The 26,100-nt window shown below is 40.1% G+C and overlaps 1 protein-coding gene across 3 annotated transcripts in view; it reads left to right on the plus strand.

Moving 5' to 3' along the window:
- specc1 (sperm antigen with calponin homology and coiled-coil domains 1) overlaps nt 1-25,993 on the plus strand; it is a 61,879-nt gene extending 35,886 nt beyond the window's left edge. For all 3 annotated transcript variants that reach the window (XM_079247892.1, XM_079247893.1, XM_079247894.1), the window contains 9 exons: nt 111-286; nt 4,234-4,394; nt 4,888-4,988; nt 5,073-5,151; nt 5,840-5,984; nt 7,758-7,860; nt 19,866-19,982; nt 22,113-22,172; nt 24,901-25,993. In XM_079247892.1, the coding sequence (XP_079104018.1) occupies nt 111-286; nt 4,234-4,394; nt 4,888-4,988; nt 5,073-5,151; nt 5,840-5,984; nt 7,758-7,860; nt 19,866-19,982; nt 22,113-22,172; nt 24,901-24,990 (1,032 nt within the window). In that variant the 3' untranslated portion in view covers nt 24,991-25,993. The remainder of the gene's footprint in view (nt 1-110; nt 287-4,233; nt 4,395-4,887; nt 4,989-5,072; nt 5,152-5,839; nt 5,985-7,757; nt 7,861-19,865; nt 19,983-22,112; nt 22,173-24,900) is intronic.
- The last annotated feature ends 107 nt before the right edge of the window (nt 25,994-26,100 follow it).

Raw genomic sequence — 26,100 nt, forward strand, 5'->3', positions numbered from 1 at the left:
GTTAACTGGTTTTTGCAATGAAAAAGGTGAGAATGTAAATGTTTCCTTAATCTGTTTCATTCATTTCACGTGCATTCAGCTGTTTTAACCCATGTGTTTATGTAATTTAGGATGAAAAGGAGGAGTGGCGTCGTTTTCAAGCAGACCTCCAGACAGCAGTGGTGGTGGCCAACGACATCAAGGTGGAAGCTCAGCAGGAGCTGCGTGCACTGAGGAGGCAGCTGCAGGAAGAGCAGGACCGTAATGCAAAGCTTTCCACAGACCTTGAGGCCCTGCAGGGAGTAAGGTACCATCTCTGCCATGATTCCTCTTCTTTAGTCCCCTTTTTTGTCTCCCCCCCCCCCGCCCTCCCACTTCCTCCAGCTGCCCCTGTTAAGCATCAGGCTGCAGTTCCTTTCGCTCTGAACATAGAAGGATATGAGATACCTGCCAGAGTCTTGCCATATCTCCTATCAGTGACATGTTTTGCAACTTTCAAGAGTCTTACAGAAGAAGTCCCAAAAATTGCAATTTTTTTTTTTTTTTAGTTTAGATATAATTTCATTCATTTCTTGACGTTTCACCAAATTAAATCCTGTGATTTTCAAAGTTGATTTTCAAATGTTTTCTGGGATTTGGCAGACTCTGTTGGTCAATCAGCAGTCCTCTGCTGTATTTCCCTCTGTGTATTCTATTCCTTTAAGCTGCTTCCCTCTGTTTCCTTCTTCAACATGTACACTCTCAGGCACAAAGCACAGTAAAATATCCCAAATTGTTTTGAGATGATAGTATTTAGGAGAAAGTAAATTAGTGCCAGATCTGCACAAATCACAGATGCCACTTTGACCTTAAATTCCACACAACTGTCATGCTGTTTTAAGATTTCATACAGTGCTGGACTGTGGCCATGCAGTATTGTGTTTCATACTTTTATGAGCATTGCAATGATTTGTGTGAGAGTAAAAAAAGTGTGTTTAACATACAAATGCCAAAGTTGTTTTTGTGGTTTTGTTCAATTAAACTATTGCCTTAGGTCAGATGCTTTGGTTGCAAAGTCTGCTCAGACTTTGCTACATGGCACTATAGTTATCTGTGTGGCCAGCCTGAATATATAATCTTTAAGCAAGTAAGTCTCTAAATAATTCATCTATCAGCTCACAGAGTTCATGGGAGCAGTTTGACAAAATAAGAAATAATGATATTTGGTACAAAAGTAGATCTAGGTTTTTTTCAGACTACCAGTACTTGTGTATTCAGTTCCAATACTGGTCTTAGACCATGTCTAAATCGACAGCTTTCCCCAAGTTTAGCTGTTATGCTGCGTCTACTCCCCACCTCCATCAGCTCCCTGTGATGTCAAAGATGTTCCTCTGACAAGCCTCCCTTTGTAAAGTCCAGGTGAGTTCCCAGTCAGCCTGCCTCTCCCTGCCCTGTGTGCTGCTGATGCTCACTGACCTGCCTTTCTGTGTTTGGCTTCATGCTGCTGCTTCAGTCTGTCTTACTCTGTCTGTTTTTTTCCCCATATGCTGGCTGACTACACCCTTAGGACTATCATACATTTTGGTTTGCTTTTCCTGGCTCCTAAAACTTGTAGTCCAAGTAGATGTATCTGGTGCCACCTGCTGTTCTTTGGATGAATAACCCTTCAACTTTTTCAGTCAAAAGAAGGAAGGGCTGCACAGGCATGATTGCATTGAACTCATGCTTTGTGTCATTTAATTCAGATACATTACCAGCGTCTCCATCACTGGGTGATATGGTGAAACTTGACATTACAGTATGACTGACTATTAATCCTATGAGGTATGCATGGAGCAGAGTTTAGTTCCCAGAGGCCTGGCTTTAAACATAAAAATATTAAGTACAAATATTAGGTCTCTTGTTTGAGTTAGATTTTCTAATGTAGCCGTAATCTGTAACTCAGCTTCTGTCCTTGTCTTTGCAGGTTGAACACCGGAACTACTTTTGATACCAAGACAGCAGTGGAAGGGCACTAGAGAAGTACCTTCACCTCAGCATCACCTGAAGACAGTGTTATTGATGCACTTGTTTTTATTTTTCAGAATGTGATGTGCTAAACTTGTTAAACTGTCACTTTGCACACAAAAAGGCCTCACGACTCTGTTGAAATTTCCTTACATATGTTAGAAAATTTGGATTCTCTTTTAACACAAAACTGAATTTTTGTTTTTCAGTGAATGTATTCTTTGTGTTTGTACTGCAATTCTCTGGTTGTTCGAATCACCAAATGTTTGAAAGACTTGTTTTTTTAATGTGTGAAGCTGCTTTGTGCCTTTCAGAACATAGTTAAAAACAATGAAAGAACAGTTCCATTAAGTATTAGGCGTTAGAAGTGCTAGAAAAAGTGATAAATGTACAATTATTAGCAAAACTGTTAGAATCATGAAGTTGTAACATCAGAAAATCTGCAGGTTGAGGCACAAGCAACACAGAACTGAAAGCCCGGTTTGTATTTTTCATTATGTAGGTGGCTCTGGTTTTGTGCCAGCCCTGTTAAATATATATATCTAAACATATATATATATATATATATATATATATATATATATATACGTATACATATATATATATATATATATATATATATATATATATATATATATATATATATATATATATATATATATATATATATATATGTGTGTGTATGTATGTGTATGTATATGTATGTATGTATGTATGTGTATATATATATATATATATGTATATATATATATATATATATAATCTTCCTGTTGCTGTATGAGCGAATGCACTCACTTTGTTTGTTTACCTTAAAACTTGACATTTATGTAAAACACAAAGCTTTGTTTCATATTAAGACTTTAACTTGTCCACATATAATGCAGTTTCATGTTTTAACCATTAGATGGCACTATCGAATACTTACTTACTATGAACTGCCTAAATATCTGTCAACCTGCAGGAGTTAGTCCCTCTGATTCTGTTCATCTATTTTTGTAATTATCTGATAATATTTTTTTAAATCAAGAGTATAAGAGGTAAATACTGCTACAAATACAAACAGCATATCTCAGGTTCTCCTTTTACTAAAATAAACCAAATGGTGAGGGCCCATTTTTAAGTCATAGACCAAGAAGACTGTGTCACTTCTTTTTTTATCAAAACTATTGGTTGCTGAGTTTATTTCTAAGTTCAGTTTTAATTACATAAATTAATACTGACTGAATCACACAGACCTGTCAGAACCTCTGGTCTGAAAATTATTCATTTTAAACAAGTTTCTAATTATAATTCAACACTGATTTATTTCTTTTTAGTTTTGTGCATCCAACACAAATTCAGTGATGTCACATAGCGAAAGGACGATTTAATTATCTTTGAGCCAAACACTTACAGAACGTTGCATACTGTGCTAGTAAGCTGTTTTATGGTTGTAGGTAACCAGTTTTTCTTCCTCCAAACTTTAAAAGCCATATTATTCATCCAGAGAATAAGGTACTGATGTCCAAGTTTGTTTATTTTGTTTTTATATATATATATATATATATATATATATATATATATATATATATATATATATATATATATATATATATATATATATATTTGCATACGCTTAAAAATATGTGTGATAAATCTTGTTGTTAGAGAATTAGTTCTTTTAATTTATTCTGACATGGCTGGTTTTATACCTGTGAGTGAATGCAAAAGTGACTGCTGATCATGTGGCAAATGAATAAATGAAATGACACCAGCCAAAATGCATATGTGTGTCTCTTGTCATTCTGCTCCACAGAGGTGAGTTAAGGATTTTTTTTTTTTTGTTTGTTTTGGGGTTTTTTTTTAATTGTCATTCATTATTTTTCATTTCTTTCATTGATGGGGGGGGGGGGGGGGGGGGAAAGCCCCCCAATCCCTTAGAAGTCCAAAGTTTAAAACAACCAGCTGGTTATGTTGATAACTTGATCACTCTGATTTTGGTTCCAAATTTAAGTCTGTCTTTGATTGGTCATCGGTTATTGGAAGTTCTTCAGTCCAAGCTAATATCACATGACCTCGTCAATAAACTAAGCAAACGGCTTGTTTTGGAACATGCATTCTATCTGATCAGCATGTTGTCTCACAAGATAAGCTCCAAAATGAGGTTTGAAAGTCTAAACAGTGGGTCACATGTTAGCGTGGCAGATTTCCACCCCCCTTCACAAACACCACTATCATCTGCACACTGTTTTGTGTCGATACAGCAACCCTGTTCATTGTGTCTGCCAGGTCTCAAGGTGACGAGGGGAGAGTTTCCGACTCCGATAACGGTCACTGGTGCGGCATCTCCATGATCCCCACCACAACCACCGACGCCAGCGGAGATGCCAACTCAGAGCCCGAAGCGACTGTCAAATCCCTCATTAAGTCCTTTGATACTGTCGGACAAAGTGAGCACCGAGCAAATCAACACACACACAATGACAAACATCTCTTTACGGCACAGTCACTGCAGAGCAGAACAGCTGCATGAATATCTGCCATTTCTCTGCAGTTTAGGCATTTGCGGTTGTGCTTCTGTCAGATCTAAGCTGATGGCAGGCAGGTCGCAGGGGTTTGGAGATATGTGGCACATGAAGCATGCTGAGATTAACCTGCTTCATCTCTGTGGAGATGCAGGTTCTCATCTCCTTCACTCAGCTAAATTCAGCATATTTAAGGCCTTTTCAAAAGTAAAATGTGCTTTACAGTTCAAAAACTCTGACTCTGTGATTCACATCTGGAATATATTATCAGTCCAAGTGCTTGCACACATTCATTTTACACAATGTGTACACGGGAGTCACAGCTTTTGATGATTACATGATGATTTACTAGTATTGGATATGGTAGTACAGCTTCTCGTAAAGTAGTAATCAGTTAGTCTGCTACTGAATCTTGCAGATGGATTAGGCCACACAGTTCAAATGCCTTCCTCACAAAGGAGCCCGCTGAGTGGTATCCCTGTACGCACTGCACCCGCTGCTGCTGTCTCCCCCATTCAGGTACGAGTCAAGTCTTCCGTTACAGCTGAGTCTTGCAGTAGTGCAGTAGTGATGATTTCCTTCCTCTGCTTTGTTTTCTCTTAGAGACACTCTTACATAAAGCCACTGTCAAAGACACTGGAAAAAAGAATTAACCATGGGGAATTCTCTCATCATCAACATGGTATGTTACACCCAGTTTTTTTTGGTTTTTTTTACTATGATCCCATAGTGCTAAATTAATAAACATCTATAAGCTATACTGGCTTTACGCTGCAAATGACCTTGATCCTGCACCACCATGGCTCCGTGTACATTTACATGTGTATCCATGTTTTATGAGCTGGCACGTATTATTTTTTTTAAGGTCAAAGTAGTATGCGGTGATATCTACACTGAAAGATGAATAAATAGGAACAATGATATGCAAACATCCGCCTTCTGTTTGTTTTCTTAGAGTTTTATGATTTTTGCCTTTAAAAAGCAAATATTGTGAATGTGTTGCACAGCTCTTGAAATACTCTAAGACTGCTCACTGGGGACTTGTTTAAGAAACTCCCTAATGAATTCTGTTAGAAATGGTCTTTCCTGAATGGATTGGTAGAGATCCTCGGTCTTCCAGTGCAATGTAGTCCTAAGAGCTTTAATAAAGGCAACTAGACTTCTTTCTCTTGGTTCTTGAAACTGTTTAATCTCCCAGCTTCAGTTCTGAAGAACCAAAGAAACTAGAAGAAATGTTCAGTTTTCTTTATTCGAGCTTATAGGATTTCCTGAATGGAAGCAAACATTTCCAGGATATGCTCTGTCTTTTGACCTTTTTGTCACATTGTCCTGTGTCTGCTTATGTCTCTTCCATCCTTTGATTACAACAGATAAGCTTACGATCTTTGGGGAAGACCTGAAAGCTAACAGCCTAATGAGGAAAAGCCCTTCTCTCGAGTCTGTAATCAAAAGCCCTGCTTCCCTCAGCCGCCGCACCGCATCCTTCAGCTACAATCGAGCCAACAGTAAGCTCAGGTGGGCTGCTCAAAACTCATCTGTCTTTGTAGTTCATTGTGAGTTTAGGAGGTGTACTGTTAACATATTTGACTGGTGATCTCTCCTCATAAATTAGTGGGATTTAAAGTACCAGTACATCACATTAATATTCATTGTTGAATAATTAAGTCTTAGCTGAGAGACTTTGCAGCTGCACACATTTAATTACCACCACTGCTCTGTAACAAGTAGCTTTTGTAAAGCAGGTGGAGTATTATCTTATCAGAAAGGAAAGAGAAACAGATTATAAACAAACATGCTTTCAGCACTCTGATTTTTTTTTTTTTATATTAACACACACACACACGTTTTCAGTTTCACACCGCTGCTACATGTGCACACTCACAAGTGATAAGCTGTAATGCTCCATTGCAGTTGCAACAGGTTATATTTGAAGTAGATAAAGTTAGCCTTAATGTGCTTTTATGGTGAGGAAGTAAAATTAGTTAAAGGGAGCTAATCTGGACAACACCCTCAACTTCAACACATGGCTGATATTAAAAACCTGCCTGTCCAGCTCTGCTTTCTTCCCCTGGTATCATGAGATGACGCAGCTCTCTGCTCCTCGCTGTCTGTATTTACAGTGTCATTAGTGCCGCAAACAATGATGCTACTGATGTAAACGTGTGCAACTGCATTACAGGCTTCCCTAGAGAGAGATCACCGCCAGTCTGTTCCCATGTTTGGTACTTTCAGGGTTGTGATATAGTCGCCATAGCATTGATGTTAAATGCAAATAGTCCCCCCGCTGGAATATTTTCATTGGATAGGACCTCACAGTAACAGCATTACAATGCCTCAAACATGGGAATAATGAATTGAACAGCAGAGCTGCAGTGACGTGTAAAATGTTTACCATGCTCAGAGCAACGACCATGTCTCATGGTCTTCCCATGGCCCCGGCTCCAACGAAAACCCCAAGGAGTAAACTCTCTGAATGATCCTGCAGACAAGCTTTTAACATAAATGTTTGAATTTTTTTTTTTTCCCCACCACAACAATGCAGATAATTATCCTCAACAATTCAAGCTAAAAACCCAGGAAGGTGAAGAGATGCTAAAAACAGACTGCGGTAAAGATTTGCCTCCAACTCCTAAAATCAGACTGGACACGGAACGGACTTGGCCACCCTCCAGAGTGATAACAAGCCAACGCTGAGATCTTAGTTAAATAAACTCAACTACAAAGTTGTGGTTCAAAAGATCTCAGTCTTGTCATCATAAAATAAGATAACACAAGTCTCCTTCATGAATTATCCTGGAATTCAGCAGGGAATAATTTTTTTTTTAAAAAAGAGCAACTGAGAATCAAAGGCATGTAAAAGGCTCATGCAACCCATTCTGCACTGCCAAGTTAAGTTAATATAAACACCCAGTTATTAGAGCAGAACTCAGCAACTCTGCATCTTTTCTGGTGAAAAAAAAATGTCTTGTTTATCTTTGTTAATTTTCTAGATATTTGCAAAGTAGTAAGAAAAAAAATGGAAGATTTCTCTGCAAACAGAACATTTTACACCATTATTTCCTATTTAAAAAAAAAAAAAAAGGTTTGGCTTCTTCAACCACATTTATAAATTTTGCTCCGTGTCCATATGCACCAAAGTTTGATTGGGTGTGGAGATAGTAAATGTTTTAGATGTAAATTAGATGTAAATGTAGATTTAAATGTTTAGCACATAAACATTGCACATACTGTACTCCAGATACTGCGACTGTCTCACTCTGATCGCGGTTTGTGTTTCCCTGGTGACAGTGTGGAAAGAAAGGACCCCTTGGCCGCACTGGCGCGGGAGTATGGTGGATCTAAGAGAAATGCTCTACTGAAGTGGTGCCAGAAGAAAACAGAAGGCTATCCGGTAGGGGCCACAGGCTGGAGACCTCTTTAAACAGAAGACGTGCTCCATATACTTTCACACCCTGCTTCTGTCTGCATCTACATCTGACCATTTCATTCCAAACCTTTTATTTCCAGGCTTTCATTTAAAACATCTTACAGCACTTATTATTACTATGGGAAATTAGCTGCTTCCCTGACTATAACTATTCTGGATATCGTATTAGCTCATTATTGAATAGTCTGGTCATAAATCTTTTTTTTTTCTTCCTTTTTTTTTTCTTTTTTTTTTAAAGCTGAGATTTTAGTATATAATAGCATATTTCTGGGTTTCGTTTAAGCCTCCTGGTGTATAAGCATTTCATTCTCTGTATATATTGTAAGTGTGTTTCCCTGGTTCATGGAGCCAAGTTCTGACAATCACCTAGATTAGTTGTTCCCCCAATATCCAGTTTAAGAAGCCCATTAAGGACCAGTTGCTTAAAAGTGTACATGCATGCAGGACGACTGCAGAGTCTTAAGAACAAAAAGGCATTATAAGTAATACTATTATAGAGGATTAATTCTAGTCAATAATATATAAGTTGTTTTGAAGTAATGTTTTTAGCATAATGCAAGTATGAAAAGCCACAGGTAATGATATTTTCTAAAAATAGACTCAGGTTTCGCAGTGACAAATTAAGTTATTGAATGAGCTGTTAAATCAATAGTTCCTATTTCTTAAGCAGTACGTTCAGTGAACTTTGAGTCACCCTTCCTTCATGCAAGGTTGGGTGCTTGATGGTCAGATTGGTGTATGTACTGGTGAAAACACACCGCTGATCCTCTGTGGTGAAAATGTGGGATCAAAAGAGAGAGAACTGATGACCTGTCTGATAAGAAGTTTGTTTTTCCTGCAGAAAGTTCTCTTTTTTTTGTAGTTTTAGTTTGTTTTTTAATTCACGTGGGCTTTTAATGGCAGGTTGCTGGTTTTAATGTTCCTTAAAGCAGCTACTAGATGCTGATAACAGTTTAAATTAGTAATTCACAATGTAATGTGGTGCAGATGAAAGTGATTATGAGACTAAATTGTGTCCATTGGTCTGAAGTTTTTAACCCTGCTTTAATTGAACAGAGTTTGGGTAACAAACACTTTATACCTTATTAAGTACAATTTAATAAAAACTAAGTGATTTCTTTTAAAAATTTGACTTAGACTTTTAGACTCCAGCTTTTAGTTTAGACTTTTGTGGAATAGTGAACAAATGTGACTGGAAATGCTGGTTCACTTCAGGACAGCTGTGGTTTAACTATGGAAGTTATTATTCCTTCTTACAAAGCGCTAAGCAACAAGTACAAGGAATGCAGTAAGAAGATTTGGCTACTAGGAGTGTTTCAGCCTGAAGCATAATCACTTCCCTCCTGGAGTCAATGGTTTTGATTTGGTCTGTGATCCTTTGTGCTTTTCCTCCATGTACGCCGTGTACCTGGCCTGTTAGTTGGATTTGCCAACACGCTTTTGGGTGTGTTGTCAACCCTATGAAACATTTCTGATGTGTTCATTTCCAGTGAATTTGTGACATTTTTTTCCCCACAAAACATAAATGTCTTAAGTTCAGATGGTTCATATGTTTCCAGGGAAACATAGAGCGAGTATAAGCTACACAATGTGAGACCCAACACGTGTGCGTTGTTATATCTAAGGCGATCACAACAAGCAGGTGAGCTTAAGACCGCTTTATAATATAAGACTTCCTTGATGTTACACTGAGCAAAAGATTTTGAACTCAGACTTGGAAGAATTTCATAAATCATAAGGATTTGATGCAGAGAAATCCACACAGATTTCTAAGAACTGCTGTTGTTTTTTTTTTTTGTTTGTTTTTTTGCCTCTTGACCTTTTCTTTCCACTTTTGGTGAATTCCACCATCTTCCAGGGGGATTTCCACTGCAGGGACGTATGGATGTGTACTGTACGCACGTGTGACAGTGTTTGTGCAGCAGTTACAGTATGTGCATCCCAGTTGAGTGCACTGCACCAGTACATGTGACAACAAGCCCCTGCTTGAATCTGTTGGCAGCCTGTTAGAAAAGGTTACTGCGAGAGGAAGTGTTGAGCTTTATATGTCTGAAAGGTTAGGCTGCTTCAGTGATACAAGGCCCTTTCCCATGTGGAAACCACTAATTACAGTCCTAATGTCCAGAGAGACTGACTGATATGCCACACTGCTCGCAGCTCCAGGACAGCATGGCTCTAGGACCAAAGTGATCGCCAAAAAATACATCACATGAAGGTTTCTGGCTTTCTGTTTTTGTCTCTCCGTCGTGCTTGTTTTCAGCTCTGATAAAGATTAGCGGGCTTTAGCTTTAACAATACATTCACATGCACTTTGCAGTACCTCTCTTCTCTGCTGAGTTCTAAGGTCAGAGATAATAACTCAATACTAATTAGCTTTTTAGGAGAGAGCCAGCGAGTTATAATTTGTGCTTGGGCTCTTCAGGCCACATAATTAATGGTCACTTTGAAAAAGGCAGCTTTGACCGTAGCTGTTCACTTTCTATCCTCTTTGCTTCACAGAGATGGAGTCAGGAAACAAGCTCTTATATCATGCTGCCAACTCAGAGCCTGAAAAGTTGTGGTGTGATGGAGACAAAGCTGATGGGAGGGTCAGCCCCGTTGTTCAGGGTCAGCGCCAGTTGTTATTACAGTCCTTTTGTTGGCAGATCTTGTGGTCAAACAGCAGCCTTATTAAAGTGAAACAGGACCCGGGCGCTATTGTAAGCAATGTGAAGATAATTTGATGTTTTATAGCAGCTGAGGGCATTATAAATATGTCTGATTGTAGTTGGACATAAAGCCTTATGTCATTCTTTGCCTCTTTACTGTAATCAATAAATGAATCACTATGATGAGTGCTTGTAATCATCAGATGATGTTGGGCGTTGATGTCTGATGTTATAAAACACGTAGATGACTCTTCATCACACATTGATATTTGATTATAGATGACATGCATTTGCATTCATCTATATTTTTAGTAACCATACCAGCGTAACATTGGCTAACATGTGTCTGCACCAAGGTGTGTGCGTCCTAAATTAGAGGCTCAGGTGTGTGTACATATCTGTACATATTGGTGAGCTGGTATCAACATGTGTTTAACATATGGATAAAGTCTCTGTTTGTACCGCGATTGTTGATGCAGTTTAAGGAAAGTACAAGGAAATCACCTAAGTGCGCACGTGCAATGGCCGTCTTATTACCATGGAGAAGATCCTCTGAACCTTTGAGGAAGGAACTGATGTGTGAAGCGGTGTATTTACTCACCAGCTGCATCCATACCCCAGGAACGCAGAGCTTCTGTGAGCAGCTGAACGCCTGACCTGTGGTAAACTCTCAGGGGAAGATGAGATGTGAGCCCAGACAGGCTCTGTCACCTCAACTGTCAGATTCTGCGAAGCTCAGATCGATCAGTGAAGACCTTAAAAGCAGGCTCTGATTGACTCTGCCCTGTGGGAGAGAGTGAAGGGACAGGAAATTAGTACTCACGAGGGATCCTGTGTACGTCAGCTTTGCATTGGGCAAGCACACGTGAAGCACAAGGCGGCTTTTACATAACTTCCCTTCCACAAGTTTTAAAGACAGCTTGTATCTGATTCTGTTTCTATTTGTATCTGACTCCAAGGCATAATTTGTGGTGTGGGAACCACTCTGGATGGACCATAATCACACACAAGAAGCCATAGTGAAACAATCTGGGCCAGGTTTGTTCCAGTCAGGAGCATGACTATAATGTTATTTTGTTTTTTTTTTTCACCTTATGAGTCTGTATGTGGCGATCCCTCCTCTGTCAGCGTTCAGCAGGTGATAAACCTGATAACATAACTGTTTGTCCTCAACACAGCAGCGCTGCAGGTATGCAGCAGTCAGAAGACTTGTGTCTCCTGTATGTCTGTGTGATAGTTTCACAGATATTTATAAGTTATAGAGGCTGTACTTTGGCACTTCTAACTTAGTCACAAACTATGTATAGAAATGGACAAAAACGCCTGCTAATGTGCTGCTTTTGCTCCCAGTAAAGTCCTGGAAGCATCTCCAAATAAACTAATATCAAATGTATAGAAAATTAAAATCAATAGCTCAACTGGTTGACCGCCCGCCCCCAGTACAGATGACTCTTCATTGCATCCGGTCCAGGTTTAAATCTTTGCTAAATGTCATTCCCACCCTCTCTGACGCCTTTCCTGTGTGCTGAGTAAAGGCCACTCTAACCCGAAAAGCTTTAAATAATTCAAAGCGGTGTTGAACAGGCAGGACGGTCTCAGCCTTCTTTACAATCTGCTGACAACACAAACATCAGTCAGTATCTATAACTGATGTCTTCATGATTAGATGCCGCTGCTGAAAATAAGACACAAAGTCTTAATAAGTCCTAGTTTTAAGAAATGGAACTATTTTTACCCCAATTTCAGTAATCCCAAAGTCTTTCTTGAGCATCTGGTTTGTTGGCTAACAGTCTTGCTTGGAAGTGTATATTTATCAAACTCTTTGATGTCTTAATTTAGGACAGCACAGGACACTTTTTTACATTTGTTTTTCTCAATTAACCATAGAGGCCAAAGAAAAATAAATGTTCTGTTTACTCAAGATGGGAACAATGAGCAAAGGCTCAGAACATTCGGCTCAGCTGGGCCTGAAAGAGCACAGCTTATCCGGCCTCATCTGGGAAACTCGCACACCCGCACACAAAGCCATTGAAGAACAGGAATGGACCCCCAAGAGAGTGTGGATTGGAGGTCAGACATCGAGGACGGGAAGAGGATAGGAGTTCAAAAAGTAGACATTACAAAGTTCTAATAATGACGGATTAACAGGAGGGCTAAAATGAATCATTACCTTCATAATCTATTAACGTTACTATTTTTACTACTGATGGGAAGTTGTCAGAGGACTAAAATATCCACTTTATTCAGATTAACGTGCTAAATGGGAAATATGCTTGTTTCTCTTTAAAAAAAAGATTATTATAGTTTGTTAATAGATATATATGATAATTGGTATCTTGATATATTTTTTACTGGCTATCAGCAAATAACTGCAGACCCATTTAATATGTAGAGGTGTTTTAGTCGTAATTCAATAAATAAATACATTTTGAATTAAATACATTTTAATTAACAACAGACAACATGGCCATGAAATTTTAAAATGCGGAAACATTGGGAATTATAATTAATTATTCCTAAATGCTCATTATTTCTATTACTAAATAAAACGTCTCTTCATAAACTAAGACTTACTATGAGCGATATTATTGTATTTATTTATTATTTCTTCAAATCTTGAATAACTGTCAGCTCATCATTGATTGCGGTCTAACTTTGGTCAGATTAAAAGGCCTGGAGGCTGTCTGGCCTTTTCAGAGATGTGCTGAGCATCTTTTCATAAGCGGGTGTGTACAGTGGTCATTAGATGCATTTGCCTTGACTCAGAGGCACAGCTTAATATATTCTATAACAGCTAAAGGAAATGTTGGGATGTCTGATTTAAGGAACACTGTGACACTTTGAGAAATGTGCTTGTTATACATATTCTTTTTTCTTTTTTCTGTCACATGACAAGACAGTTTAGAAAGGTCAGAGCACTTCACTCGGGAAAAGTATATTAAGGAGGAGAAATTGCAGAGCCCCTAAAACTTTAAATGATTTCTCTGCGACATGAAGTGGAAGTAAAGAGTGGGTGCTCTCCTCCCCCTGTTTGGTTTCACTGTGACCTTCCCCTCCCTTGAAATCTTTGCAAAGGGTTCATAATAACTGGATTCATCTCTGTAGTCGCTGTGCAGCCTCACCTCTTACCCAGTTTTATTCTCTGATCCTGCTTGCCTTGGCTTTCAGCCCATTATTGCTCATGACTAATCCATTTCAGGCTCCTTCAGGGTGTTCTCTCCTCTACGTCCATCTCCTCTTGTTTCTCCGTTCAAACTTCATTCATTATTCGAACTAGGCAGTTCGAATAATGAATGAATTATTTTAATAATTGATTTTTATTAAGTAGAATGCACATTTATCTAAGTAGCCCTGCGATGGACTGGTGAGCTGTCCAGGGTGTACCCTGCCTTTTGCCTAAAGACTGCTGGGATAGGCTCCAGCTTCCCCGCCACCCTCAATTGGATTAAGCGGTTAGAAAAATGAATGAATGAATGAATTTATCTGAGTAATGGGTGTGTTTTGTAGAGGAAACCAACCATTGTTGTCCAGGTCTTCACTGCAGATGATGATGAAGTTAGATAAATCCTGTTTCTGTAGCAGACAAAGTATTTTTTTGGGCCTGCCACTGAAGTGGGGGTGTTGTTCTCTCTGTTATTTTTTCAGGCTCCGTTGCGGTTGTTGTTTTTGATGTATAGTAAATTTTGCCTTGATATGTACTGTACCTGTCAAATGTTTAGACACACCTATCCATTAAATGAAATTGAATGGTGTGTGACTGGTAGTGTGTAATCATTATAAAACTGCATCCAAAAAAAGCAACAAGGAAACATCCACTAATAAGGTGAAAGAAGTTGAGTCATGTTAAAGCTGGGTAGGTAATGTTGCTCAGAGACATTTTGAAGAAAGGCATTAACCAAACTGACTACCCAAGGAGTTACAGCACTAAAAACCTCCTTCAGCAGCCTAGGAGGGATACTGTCTCCTGGACAGGATGAAGGGGGGGGGGGGTTGTAAAGGGAAGTAAAGGGAAGGATTTGACAGTATTCACGTTATCAATAAAAGTTTTTAAAAACTCTTCACAAAGTAACGCAGAAGGAGTCGGGTGGGAGAAACCACACAGATGTCGGTCACTGTTACTGGTCTGAGATGTGTAAAAGTAAATGTGCTTCAACACGCTAAGAAAATGTCCTATCTTCAGTTTTTGATTCCTTAGATTAAATGACTTATTCTGATAATCAGCTCCAAACTTTTCATTCAGTGTTTATGCTTGCTGTTACTGTGTTCCATCATTTTTTCTGTGTTCAGCTCTCCTTCTGTCCAAACTTCTGCTTCTCTCTCACACACTCTTCCCCCTGAGCCTGTAAAAGCGACGGCTCTGCCTTTTGTGCCCGGCGAGACACTTCCTGTCGCTTGATGCTGTGTTTGCTTTTCTGAGCTGGCTCCCAGAGAGCTGTTGTTGTCCCCTGCTGTTGTAGCATTCATGCCTCTCCCTCTCTCCCTCCCAACACCCCTCCCTCAGCCTCCCCCCCTGAATTCAAACAAATCCACCGACCCTGTCCCCTCATTAGGATTGTTTGTCCTGAGACCCTCCGACACTTCGACACACTCTCACAGACACACATAAACTGCCCTCTGCAGCCCCCAATTGTCAGCTTATTTATAAGTGTCTGTCTTAGTGGAGTATGACTAACCCCTTGTTGCTCCCTCTACATGTGTGTTTTGTGTGTGTGTGTGTCAGTCTACACATACGTAACACGCTCAGAGCTGCTGAGCCAGCTGTGAGAGGGAATGGCGAGTTATGTGAAGAATGTGGGAATGACATGACTGCACAGGTCTGCCCTTCACTTACAATAGAAAGGCAGTGACAGGCGGGGAGAAAGCTTCAGCATCCGAGCTCAGCATGTTCAAATATAGATGTCAATAAATAGTATATTCTGGTTAGATTTTATCTACTTACTGCACAGTAATAGTAACAAAAAAAAGACATTAACACACACTTGTGATATACTTGTGACTCTCTGTTGTCCACCTGCTTATGAAACAGACAAACAACATTCATCATCAGGGAGTTTTCACTTACTAATTTTATACAGCATATATGATGTCTGGGCATCAGGCAGGCGTTCCTGTGGAACAATATGACTTTGCTTGGTAGTGGGCTGAAGATGGAACAAGTATCTAAGTCGTTTTGTGTTGGTAGAATAATTTTAACTTTGCTTCCACACGGTGAAACATGTTGCAGTGTAACGATGAGCCCAGAAAACTCAACATAGTAAAGTTTATCTGAACAATCTCTTTCTCTCTGCCAGGATCAGCAGACTCCTCTTTTCTTCTTGCAAGTGTAAAAACATGAATTCGACCGTGTCCCCCGGGGGCTCCTGTGGGGGGTACTCCGGGAGTATGGGGTACCGGACCCCCTTGTACGAGCTGTCCGGTCCCTGTACGACAGGTGTCAGAGCTTGGTCCGCATTGCCGGTAGTAAGTCGGATTCGTTTCCGGTGAGGGTTGGACTCCGCCAAGGCTGCCCTTTATCACCGATTCTGTTCACAACTTATATGGACAGAATTTCTAGGCGCAGCCGAGGGGTTGAGGGGATCCGACTTGGTGGCCTCAGGATTGGGTCCCTGCTTTTTGCGGATGACGTGGTCCTGTTGGCTTCATCTGGTCGTGATCTCCAGCTCTCGCTTGAGCGATTTGCGGCCGAGTGTGAAGCGGCTGGGATGAGAATCAGCACCTCCAAATCTGAGACCATGGTCCTCGGCCGGAATAGGGTGGATTGCCCTCTCCGGGTCGGGAGTCAGGTCCTGCCTCAAGTGGAGGAGTTTAAATATCTCGGGGTCTTGTTCACGAGTGAGGGAAGGATGGAGCGTGAGATCGACAGACGGATCGGTGCGGCGTCTGCAGTAATGCGGACTCTGCGCTGGTCTGTCGTGGTGAAGAAGGAGCTGAGCCAGAAGGCGAAGCTCTCGATTTATCAGTCGATCTACGTTCCTACCCTCACCTATGGTCATGAGCTGTGGGTCGTGACCGAAAGAACGAGATCTCGTATACAGGCGGCTGAAATGAGTTTCCTCCGCAGGGTGGCCGGGCTCTCCCTTAGAGATAGGGTGAGGAGCTCAGTCATCCGGGAGGGGCTCAGAGTAGAGCCGCTGCTCCTTCGCATCGAGAGGAACCAGTTGAGGTGGCTCGGGCATCTGGTCAGGATGCCTCCTGGACGCCTCCCTGGTGAGGTGTTCCAGGCACGTCCCTCGGGGAGGAGACCCCGGGGAAGACCCAGGACACGCTGGAGGGATTACATCTCTCGGCTGGCCTGGGAACGCCTCGGGATCCCCCCCGCAGAGTTGGCAAATGTGGCTGGGGAGAGGGAAGTCTGGGCTTCCCTGCTTAGGCTGCTGCCCCCGCGACCTGACCCCGGATAAGCGGCAGAAGATGGATGGATGGATGGAGTTTACCTCAGTGATAAACAGGTCAAGAAAATGATACTATTCAATTTTCATAGAATATTTATATTGTAAAAAATATTACATTATTCATTAAACATTTATATAGAATAGATTAAATAAATAAACAAATTGGAGTCAAATAATATTACAGACAAAGAAAAGTGTCTCTGTACATGTCTGTGGAAGTAAAATATTGTATTTGAAAAATTGTGTGTTAATTCAGCTTCACGGTGCCACAGTGGTTAACACTGTGGCCTCACAGCAAGAAGATCACTGGTTCGATCCTTGGCTGGGGAGGGGTTTGGTCAGTGGCCTTTCTGTGTGGAGTTTGCATGTTCTCCCTGTGTATTCGTGGGTTCTCTCCAGGTACTCCAGCTTCCTCCCACCATCCAAATACATGCACGTTAGGTTAATTGGTTACTCTAAATAGGGGTGAGTGAGTGGTTGTTTGTCTCTGTGTGGCCCTGCAATGTCCAGGGTCCAGGCTTTGCCTGTCGCCCAAAGCCAGCTGGGATAGGCTCCAACTTCCCCTCAACCCTGAATTGGATTAAGCGGTTCAGAAAATAAATGAATGAATGAATGTTTATTAATTCATGAGGGTTTAAATATATATATTTAAATGGTTTTCTTGGAAACAGATGAACCTAAATAAATCATCAGTGTCATATAAAACTAAATGAAACATCTTTTAAGCACAAAAGTGGTTGAATCCTATATTTTGTCCATCTGCTATGCTACCTGACAACTCCCCCTCCTATCTAGTGTGATGTCATAAACGCCCTCCATACTAAATCACACTTGTGTACACATATGACAGAAGAATAATAACAAGAGTGACTTAAAACTGAAGGAATTTAATTTCAACAAACTGGCAACAACAACATGTTTGCATCTGTTATTCAGCTACACAGATTACATCATTCTATATACATGTTTCTATATTCCAACAACCCTCAGGTGACCAAAGTGCTTTACAAAACAAAAAAATCAAGCTAACCACTCAAACACAATTACAGTAAATACAGAAATATAAAGAAATGACAAAGGAAAATATTAAAGAGTTTTGACTTGAAGTCAAAAGGTTGGAAAGAAAACTAATTTAATTGTGCTGTAACTTGGACATATAACCTATCTGTCCAACGGGGAGTGTGCAGCCTCGAACAATAGACTGCAGGAAGTCCAAACTTCTCAACTCTTTTCAGACCCAGAATACACTGCATGCAACATGACATGAGACAGCTGGTTCTGATACAACTCTTAAAACATGGCACCCAGAGTGGAAATGTGATGCTGGTTTAGATTAGAGCTGTCCTGCCATTTATCTTGTCCAGAAAACACATTCATGTAATATTTATAAATGTTGTTGTTCCTGTCAGGTTGGAGAGAGGTTTCTGTATTTTCCTTTTTGCCACATATTAATAGTTTTATAATGTGGATTAGGGATGTCAAACTCCAGTCTTCGAGGGCCGGTGTCCGGCAGGTTTTTGTTGTTTCCCTGCACCAACACTCCTGGTTCAAATCAAATGGATCCAACAACTTCTTATCAAGCTGTTAATTTCAGTCAGGTGTGTTGGAGCATAGAGACAACAAAAACCTGCAGGATGCTCCCCTCCAGGACTGAAGTTTGACATCTGTGATATAGATGGATAAATATACATTTTTATACAAGCAATCAGGAGAAACCGGATCAGTCTCGTATCAGTATCAACAACACAACCTGCCAACAAAGCTTCTCAACCGAAAACTGCCGTTTCAGGTTAAGACAGCAGGCATCCAGACGAGCGAAAGCGAGCAGAAATAAGACATTTGTCCACAATTCGCAGGAGCTCAGGGGATTTTCATTACTGCAGTGGCTTAGTGATGTTAAATTTTTGTCTTCAGGACCCAGAGTTGTGCTGTTTTTTTATCCTATCAGGGAGTTAATTGCATTCACCTGGTGTCACATATATGGATCAGTCACTGATTAGATTTTCAGAATGAAAATCAGCAGCGTTCTTGTCCTCGGGCCCTGGACTGAAGACTACTGGCTCAGAGCAACAGTAAACAAATACATGGCAGCATGTCACGTCTTTAGCTAATGCTGTGTGTACAGACAAGCAGATGGACCCAAAGATATTTCATGTGGAGCTTTATCTCAAACACTAGAAAAAAAAACTGACACATTTCATGTTTTTAGCAGATTCCTCCAGTCCTGCGCTGTAGTTCGAGCTAAATGGTACAAGGAGACACCATCACCTGCAGTGTGAATATTGTTGGTCAATAAACTGGTCAATATCAGTGAAGCGGTCTCAGAAATGTAAGGAGGAGACCCTTTGAGACCGGTTCCCATACCTCATGAGAGGGATGAAACAGGAAAAGCCCGTAAATAACTTATCTGTCCAACGGGGAGTGTGCAGCTTCGAACAATAGGCTGCAGGAAGTCTTTCCTCAAACTTCTCAACTCTTTTCAGACCCAGAATACACTGCATGCACCATGCACGAGGTGACAATTCTCTGCAAATCCCACAAACAAAAACACAAGAAAACTGGACGTGCTGCTGCGCACATTCTTCACCCAGAGGGGAAACCAGAGACCTCATCCAAGGCTTAAAGGGAATCTGGGAAGAAGATCCTCTTATCATCCCCTGGTGGAAAAACGAGCTGGCATAAATGGACTGAGCAGGATATAATAGCATTAAATTTTAATTTTCATGTTGTTTTCTGTGGTTCCGTGACTTAATGGCTTTTTTCCCCCCATGTTCTGTTCATATTATCAAGAGGATGTTTGCTCTCTCACTCATTTATGGGCACTTTAAGCCCTTAGTCATTACTGTGTATGATTTTTACATTGGCTTGATGGTGACTTTATGCTATGTTTATGGATTTTCTACCTCTCTTCCTTTTTCTCCATCGACAGAATATTGATGTGACCAACTTCAGCAGCAGCTGGAGTGATGGCCTGGCTTTCTGTGCCCTGTTACACACATATCTGCCTGCCCACATCCCTTACCAGGAACTCATCAGTCAAGATAAGGTAGAAAACTACAGGAAGACTGAATACATGTTCACACTGTAAAGAAGAACCCTGCTTCCAAAAACACTGTGGGGGAAAAAAAAAACTGAATTCAGGTCTGCCTCTGCTCTAGATGTGTCAGCCACAAAAAACATGATGTATTGGGAAAGAAATGCAATAAAAGAGGTGTTGAATTGTGAAAAATGGTGTTAGAAGAGAAGATCATGTAAGATTTCACCACCTCAACCTTGTTGGGAACAAGATGACATTAAATTTGTTATAGTTTGTATTAGTTTCCATCATTATTGAAGTTTGTCATGTGCAAATCAGTGCACTCTTGTTTTTGTTCCTCTTTCACATTTTACACAACGTCACAGTTTGTTTGGAGACAGGTTGTATTTTGTAGTCGTGATCTACTTAACAAGTAGGTCAGTGTTTCATCAGTATGTAATCAGGGCCAACTAAGCAACCTAAACTGATTGGAAATCAATGTTTTTAATGAAAGCACACACATTCAACATGTTTAATGCAACCATCCTCTCCTTTCACATCCTTACAGATGTTATCGCATTCATCACAGTTACAAAAGCATGTGAATCTCATGGTATGATTCTGTTAGCGTTGACAAAAGGCCTTTCTTTTGTTTTCTTTTTAAAGATAAAGCTTAATTATGACTTAGATCGGAAAGTATTTTCGATCAGGTTGTGTGTGTGTGGCACAGGTGGTACACTTGCAGCTTCATGATTCCCAGAGGCCTGATTATTCCTACGTAGGCATTTCCTTCCTTTCGTGTCAGTTTTCCTCAGTAATCTGGGGTTTGTCATGTGCAGCTCACAACCCACCACACGCTTTCTGCTTTCTGAGAAATTCCTCTCCTCTGTGCTGAGTTTCAGAGGAGCCATTTGCATTTTCAATTACACTAATTTGCTCAATTTGCTTCTTTTCATCTTGTCAATTTTGCTCACCTCTTTCAAGATTGGAGTGTAAATGTCTTCCAAAAGGAGCAAAGAAACCAGAGTGCAGGCAAAGCTTCTGTCCTTGCTGAACTCCATCTCCTGAAAACACTGCCCGTAAAGTTATTTGTGGAAAATCTCGGCCTGCTGAGGGTGAAAATATTCTGCTTATACATTGTACATGAGTGATGGATGTTTGCCAATAGGAAAATAAAAAACCCTTCATGCCAGCAAAGCCATTACAGACCCCGTCCCGTATGTAGTTGCACGCATTTCGTGAGTCTTCCATACCGTCCATGCGGCAACATGAAGAAAGATTCGCGGCGTCTCATGATCCTGAGCTTGATGACAGCTCTGCCGTTGGTATAAAGTGACGCAGCAAACAATATGTTTTCTCTCTGGGGACTGCAGGTCTTTCACCTTCTTCCAACATTACAACAAAAGATAAACACCTTTTGACCAGGCCTGACACATACTACGTGATAAATTACTCATGTGGGTGTGGGTGCACGTGCTTGTGTCAGTGTGAATCTGTAACATCAAGCTGATGACGGCGACACTGTGCGGCACATCTCTCTGAATAATTCAATAGACGTGTGTTGGCTTTAATAACTCTTGCTGAGTGACTTTCCCTGAGGCCCAAACACACAACCTCCTCACAGTATAATCTGTCCTTTCGTTAATCCCATTACTGTCCTTCTTCGCCCTTTTGTCATAGATGGTTTTAAGAAAACAAAACTGCAGGTCTGCTTAAACTTTAGGTGAACGATAAGGGGTTTGAATCAGAGTCAGTGTGGGTGAATATGTTTGTGGGTGGAAACAGACTGAGAACAAGACGTGAGTTCATAAACTTTTATTTAAAACTGACTTTGTGTAAAGAAGTAATTATACAAATACTAAAGATTATACCTAAATCACACAATGTATGTACAATGTACATTTCACAAGGATCTTAGTTTGATTTACAGACGACATGTGTCACACAAATATATACAGGAACGTGTAATACTCTGAAATACTCATGTAAACAAACACGTGGTTTAAAGGTTTTGAGTAGTTTCTTGGCTGTTTGTAATGTTTATTGATGAATTTGCTGAGCTTATTTACGTTACGTGAACCTCTGTGTGGGGTGCTGCAGGATGACGGGGTGCAGAAGCTTTCCGATGTTCTCAACGCTGTATGGTTTGTTTTTGTTTAGGTCCGGAATCTGACCCTAGCTTTCCAGGCAGCCGAGAGCATTGGGATCAAACCCTCACTGGTGAGAAGAGCTGCCTCACACACACACACACACACACACAGGGGACAAACCGTTTGACTAGACAGCTTGGAAACGATACGCTTTGATTAGTGAAAATTTCAGGGTATCGGGCTTCAGAACAGAGATGGTTCTGAACTATTTTTCCTCATCAGTTTCTGCTCATGACTTTAGGTGAATGTCCCACATCTGCACTTTGAAAACTGCTTTTTAATGAAACTATCTTTATATATAAGCAGTTCAGATTTAGTTTGGCTTCAACTTTTGCTGATTTCTAATAACATCTTGAAATACAAGTAACAAACAGTTGCATTGCTGTATTTATGTCCCAAACACTTTACCAACCTCCGATAATGTTTTTCCACCGAATAAACAGTTTCAGTTTTGTTTCCAGTGAAGCCGTGCAGTAAGCTAACATTAACAAATGTAGAATAAACTGGCTGAGCCATTATCATGTGGGAGGCTTCAGTGATGCAAGACATTGCAGTTTGGTCTTATCTTGATGATGTTTGTAATGCAACTATTAACTCGACTCTTCAGTACGTGTTATTTTGAGCAGTCTGTCGTAACAAAGTTTTATGACTGATCGCATTGTAATTATGACTAGCCAAACTATCATAACTGCAATGATCATTTTATAAAATAAATCCAAGTGGATACATGTTGATAAGGTTTGCTGTGCTGTTTGGAAATCTTCAGGGAGGAACAGAAAACTTTGCACCAGCCATCACAACATGGCCACGCTGCTTTATTCTAAGTTTGTAAATTTAGATTATGATGATTTGAAGGTTTAAAACTCTTGTGATTGTTTTGTGAGGTTAAAGGGAAAGAAATCATGTGAGAACTTGGTTTATTTTCACATAAAGTTTCTATTTTGCAGCTGCAGGACATTCCCCCCTACTGGTTGTTTAGGGTTACTGCACCGCTACATTGGCTTCATTTTTCAGACCAGTAGTTCAATGCCTATTCAACTTTTCTTCAGGAGGGCCTCATGATGCACTCACTGGTCATTTTAGCCTCCTATGTCTGCTATTTCTGGGGGGAATGAAATAAAAACACGTCATTGACTGTAATAGTGTGGACACTTAGCAGTGTAGTGTCGCCCACATCAGGAGAACTCTTTACTAAACAATCATAAATGTACACTAAATTTACTGGAATAATAATTCTCATCAATCCAGAGAGAGTTAAGTTCTCCAGAACCTCTTGGTTGCTTGATCCACATCCAAAAACAATATCTGAAATATGTGGTTTTAAACTATTTTAAGCTTCCACATCTGTCTATCTTGCCTTCTCTTTTTATTTTAAGCATCTTTACCTCTGGTGACAACTTTATGATTTGATGAATTTGATAGTAGCAGCAGATGACTGGAAGGGAATTCTACAGGTCCAACCAAAATATTTTCCATGAACAAAACTCTGTCCAGCAGCTCGTGAACCTGGAAGCTTGACTGAAGCATTGCAGGGAATTTGTCTTAAATGTTGCACTCAAAAAAAAAAAAAGGCAGAAATAAAACGTTTAAAAATCCTTTATGAAAAAATTCCTGGCTGATCTACTACTACTAACTTTTATATATATTTTTCAGCTCTGTTTTGTCCATTTTGTAAAAAAAAAAAAAAAAAAAAAAAAAAAAAAAGCAAAAACAAATCCCAGAAAGTAGTTCTTCCCAGAAGCGACTGCTCTGAAATGTCTGAAGAAATCTGAATGGATGAATCATGTGAACCCCTGTGAGAGTCAAAGTTCTGTATTTCCCCATATAGTCTCTAAAACACCAGTCAGAAGGCCTTCTGATCATTTTGAGTCTTTGTTTCGCACTTATCCAGCTCATTTCTTTGTCAACTATTTATACCCATTAAGGCACTGCGGATCATTGGCTATCGTTACATGATGTTTTAATTCGGAATTAATAATTAAATATTTAAATAACTCACTTAATGATTTAATCCCAAATTATTCATTCTGAATAAAAAAAAAAAATTAAAAAAAAATCATGTAACCGTAGCCAATGTGTTTGACCGTTTCACCTCCTTCCAGAGATGTTCTGCTGAGCGACAGTAAAGACTATCAAAGTTCTCCTGAAGCCACTCCTGAAGTTTGTTCAGCTCAGGGTTTTGTTAAAATGTAAATGTTCATCGTAGCCTGAAATGCTGAGAAAAAAGCTTTTCATTCAGGATATAGTGTATTTTTTACATCTTTCTCTCCATCTGTCCTGAGTTTAGAGGTTCTACAGATGCCGACTGGGTTTAATTCCAGAGGTGATAATCTGTGTCTGATTTCTGCAACTCACTTTTAGGATTTCTGGTGACATATTTCAAACTTTGCAACATCAGATCAGAGGATTTTATTTATTAGGGTGTGAAAATCATCTAGATATGTTTTTGCAAATTTCCACATGCTTGTTTGGCACCTTTCAGGAGGGAATGACTTCTGTGTGACCCCTCCGCCACACAAAGTCCCTGATGGAGTGTTTCAGTGATGGTTTTCCTTCCTTCCTTTTCCTATTTCTACAACAATTAATCATCTTTGTAATGATTATTGTGTTATTGCTCTGCTTATTATCCAGGCTGCAGCATTTAAGAAATGCGTTGTCTTCTCCCATCTGCTTCTGTTCTGAACACAAGTTGCTGCATCCTTTCTGAGATTTGTCCCTCGACACAACCGTGTCTCACAGGTCTGTAACAAGTCATCGCCACTGTTGGAAAATAATCTCATTCTTCCTGTTCCAAACAGGACATGGAGGAGCTGATGAAGACCGACAGGCCGGACTGGCAGAGCATCATGCAGTACGTCTCACAGATCTACAAGTACTTTGAAACCTGAGCTGTGAAGAAGCTGGAGATGAAAATCAGCAGCACCTTATCATCTTTTCTGTCACATCTGTGACTTGTTCTTTTTCTGAAACTGGCTGAAAGCTGCCGTACGAACTCCTCTTATATCTTATATCTGAGTAGCGATGGAGGAGTTTTTTTTTTTTAACACAGCAGTCAGTTCTGAGGTCCAGGATGCTAAAAACTAAAGCCAAGAAACACATTTAGATTTTCGCCGGCTGCACGTGTCAACTGAGCTTTTTATTCACAGACAAACTGATTCTGCTGCAAATTGATGCCGACGTCTGGTAGCAGCTGGCGGCACGACTGAAAGAGTTGAGAACTGGTTCCCATTTTGTCTTTTTCCTCCAAAAACAAGAGAACTTTTGTCCCAAATTGTCCTTCTGTAGCAAAGTTGTTGGAACTTTCTCAACTTGTCCTCTCGTCTCTGTGCTGCCAACAGTTTTTACCTTTTTTTTTCTCCAACCTAAATATCTTTGATTTTTTTATTTAAATGTGCCAAATTTTTGCCAAACAACAACTTATACAAGACTATCTATGCATGATTTATGTTTAATGTCTGTTTCAGCCATCATCAACCATGAGGCCGGTCTGGACGGAACCATTAGTAGATTTGCTGGAATAAAAACTTCAGCAGGAGTTTGAGGACGTTTAAACTGAGTGATTTAATTTAAACCGAAGCCTAAAAACCTTTGCTGCCATCTGTGATGTCACAACAAATACAATCTAATGCTTTGGAAGTTGCTGGGTAGTTTTGTAGAGATGTTTTTATCAAAACGGATCGACCACCGTGGGTTGAGTTTGCAGCTTTAAAGACTGAGCGAATCCAGCCATCGTGCTGTGCTGTTTCTCCACATTTTTGCATTAAGTTTTTCTGAAGAACTGTGGACTGCAGCTGCCCTGCGAGCTGTACGTGTCTCTATTCAGGATGAATAATGAAGGAGGAAAGAAGTTTTACACGTAAGAGTTGAGTACACAGTCTTCCTTTGCAGATGCCCGTCTATTTTCAAGGATAAAGTTGTAATTTATTTATTTACAAGATGTACATATTGAGTCATCATATGGAGTGTGGACTGAAACAAAGTTTTTAATTCACACATAT

The sequence above is a fragment of the Telmatherina bonti genome, assembly GCF_933228915.1.
Source record: "Telmatherina bonti genome assembly, chromosome: 10".
NCBI classification, from domain to species: Eukaryota; Metazoa; Chordata; class Actinopteri; order Atheriniformes; family Telmatherinidae; genus Telmatherina; species Telmatherina bonti.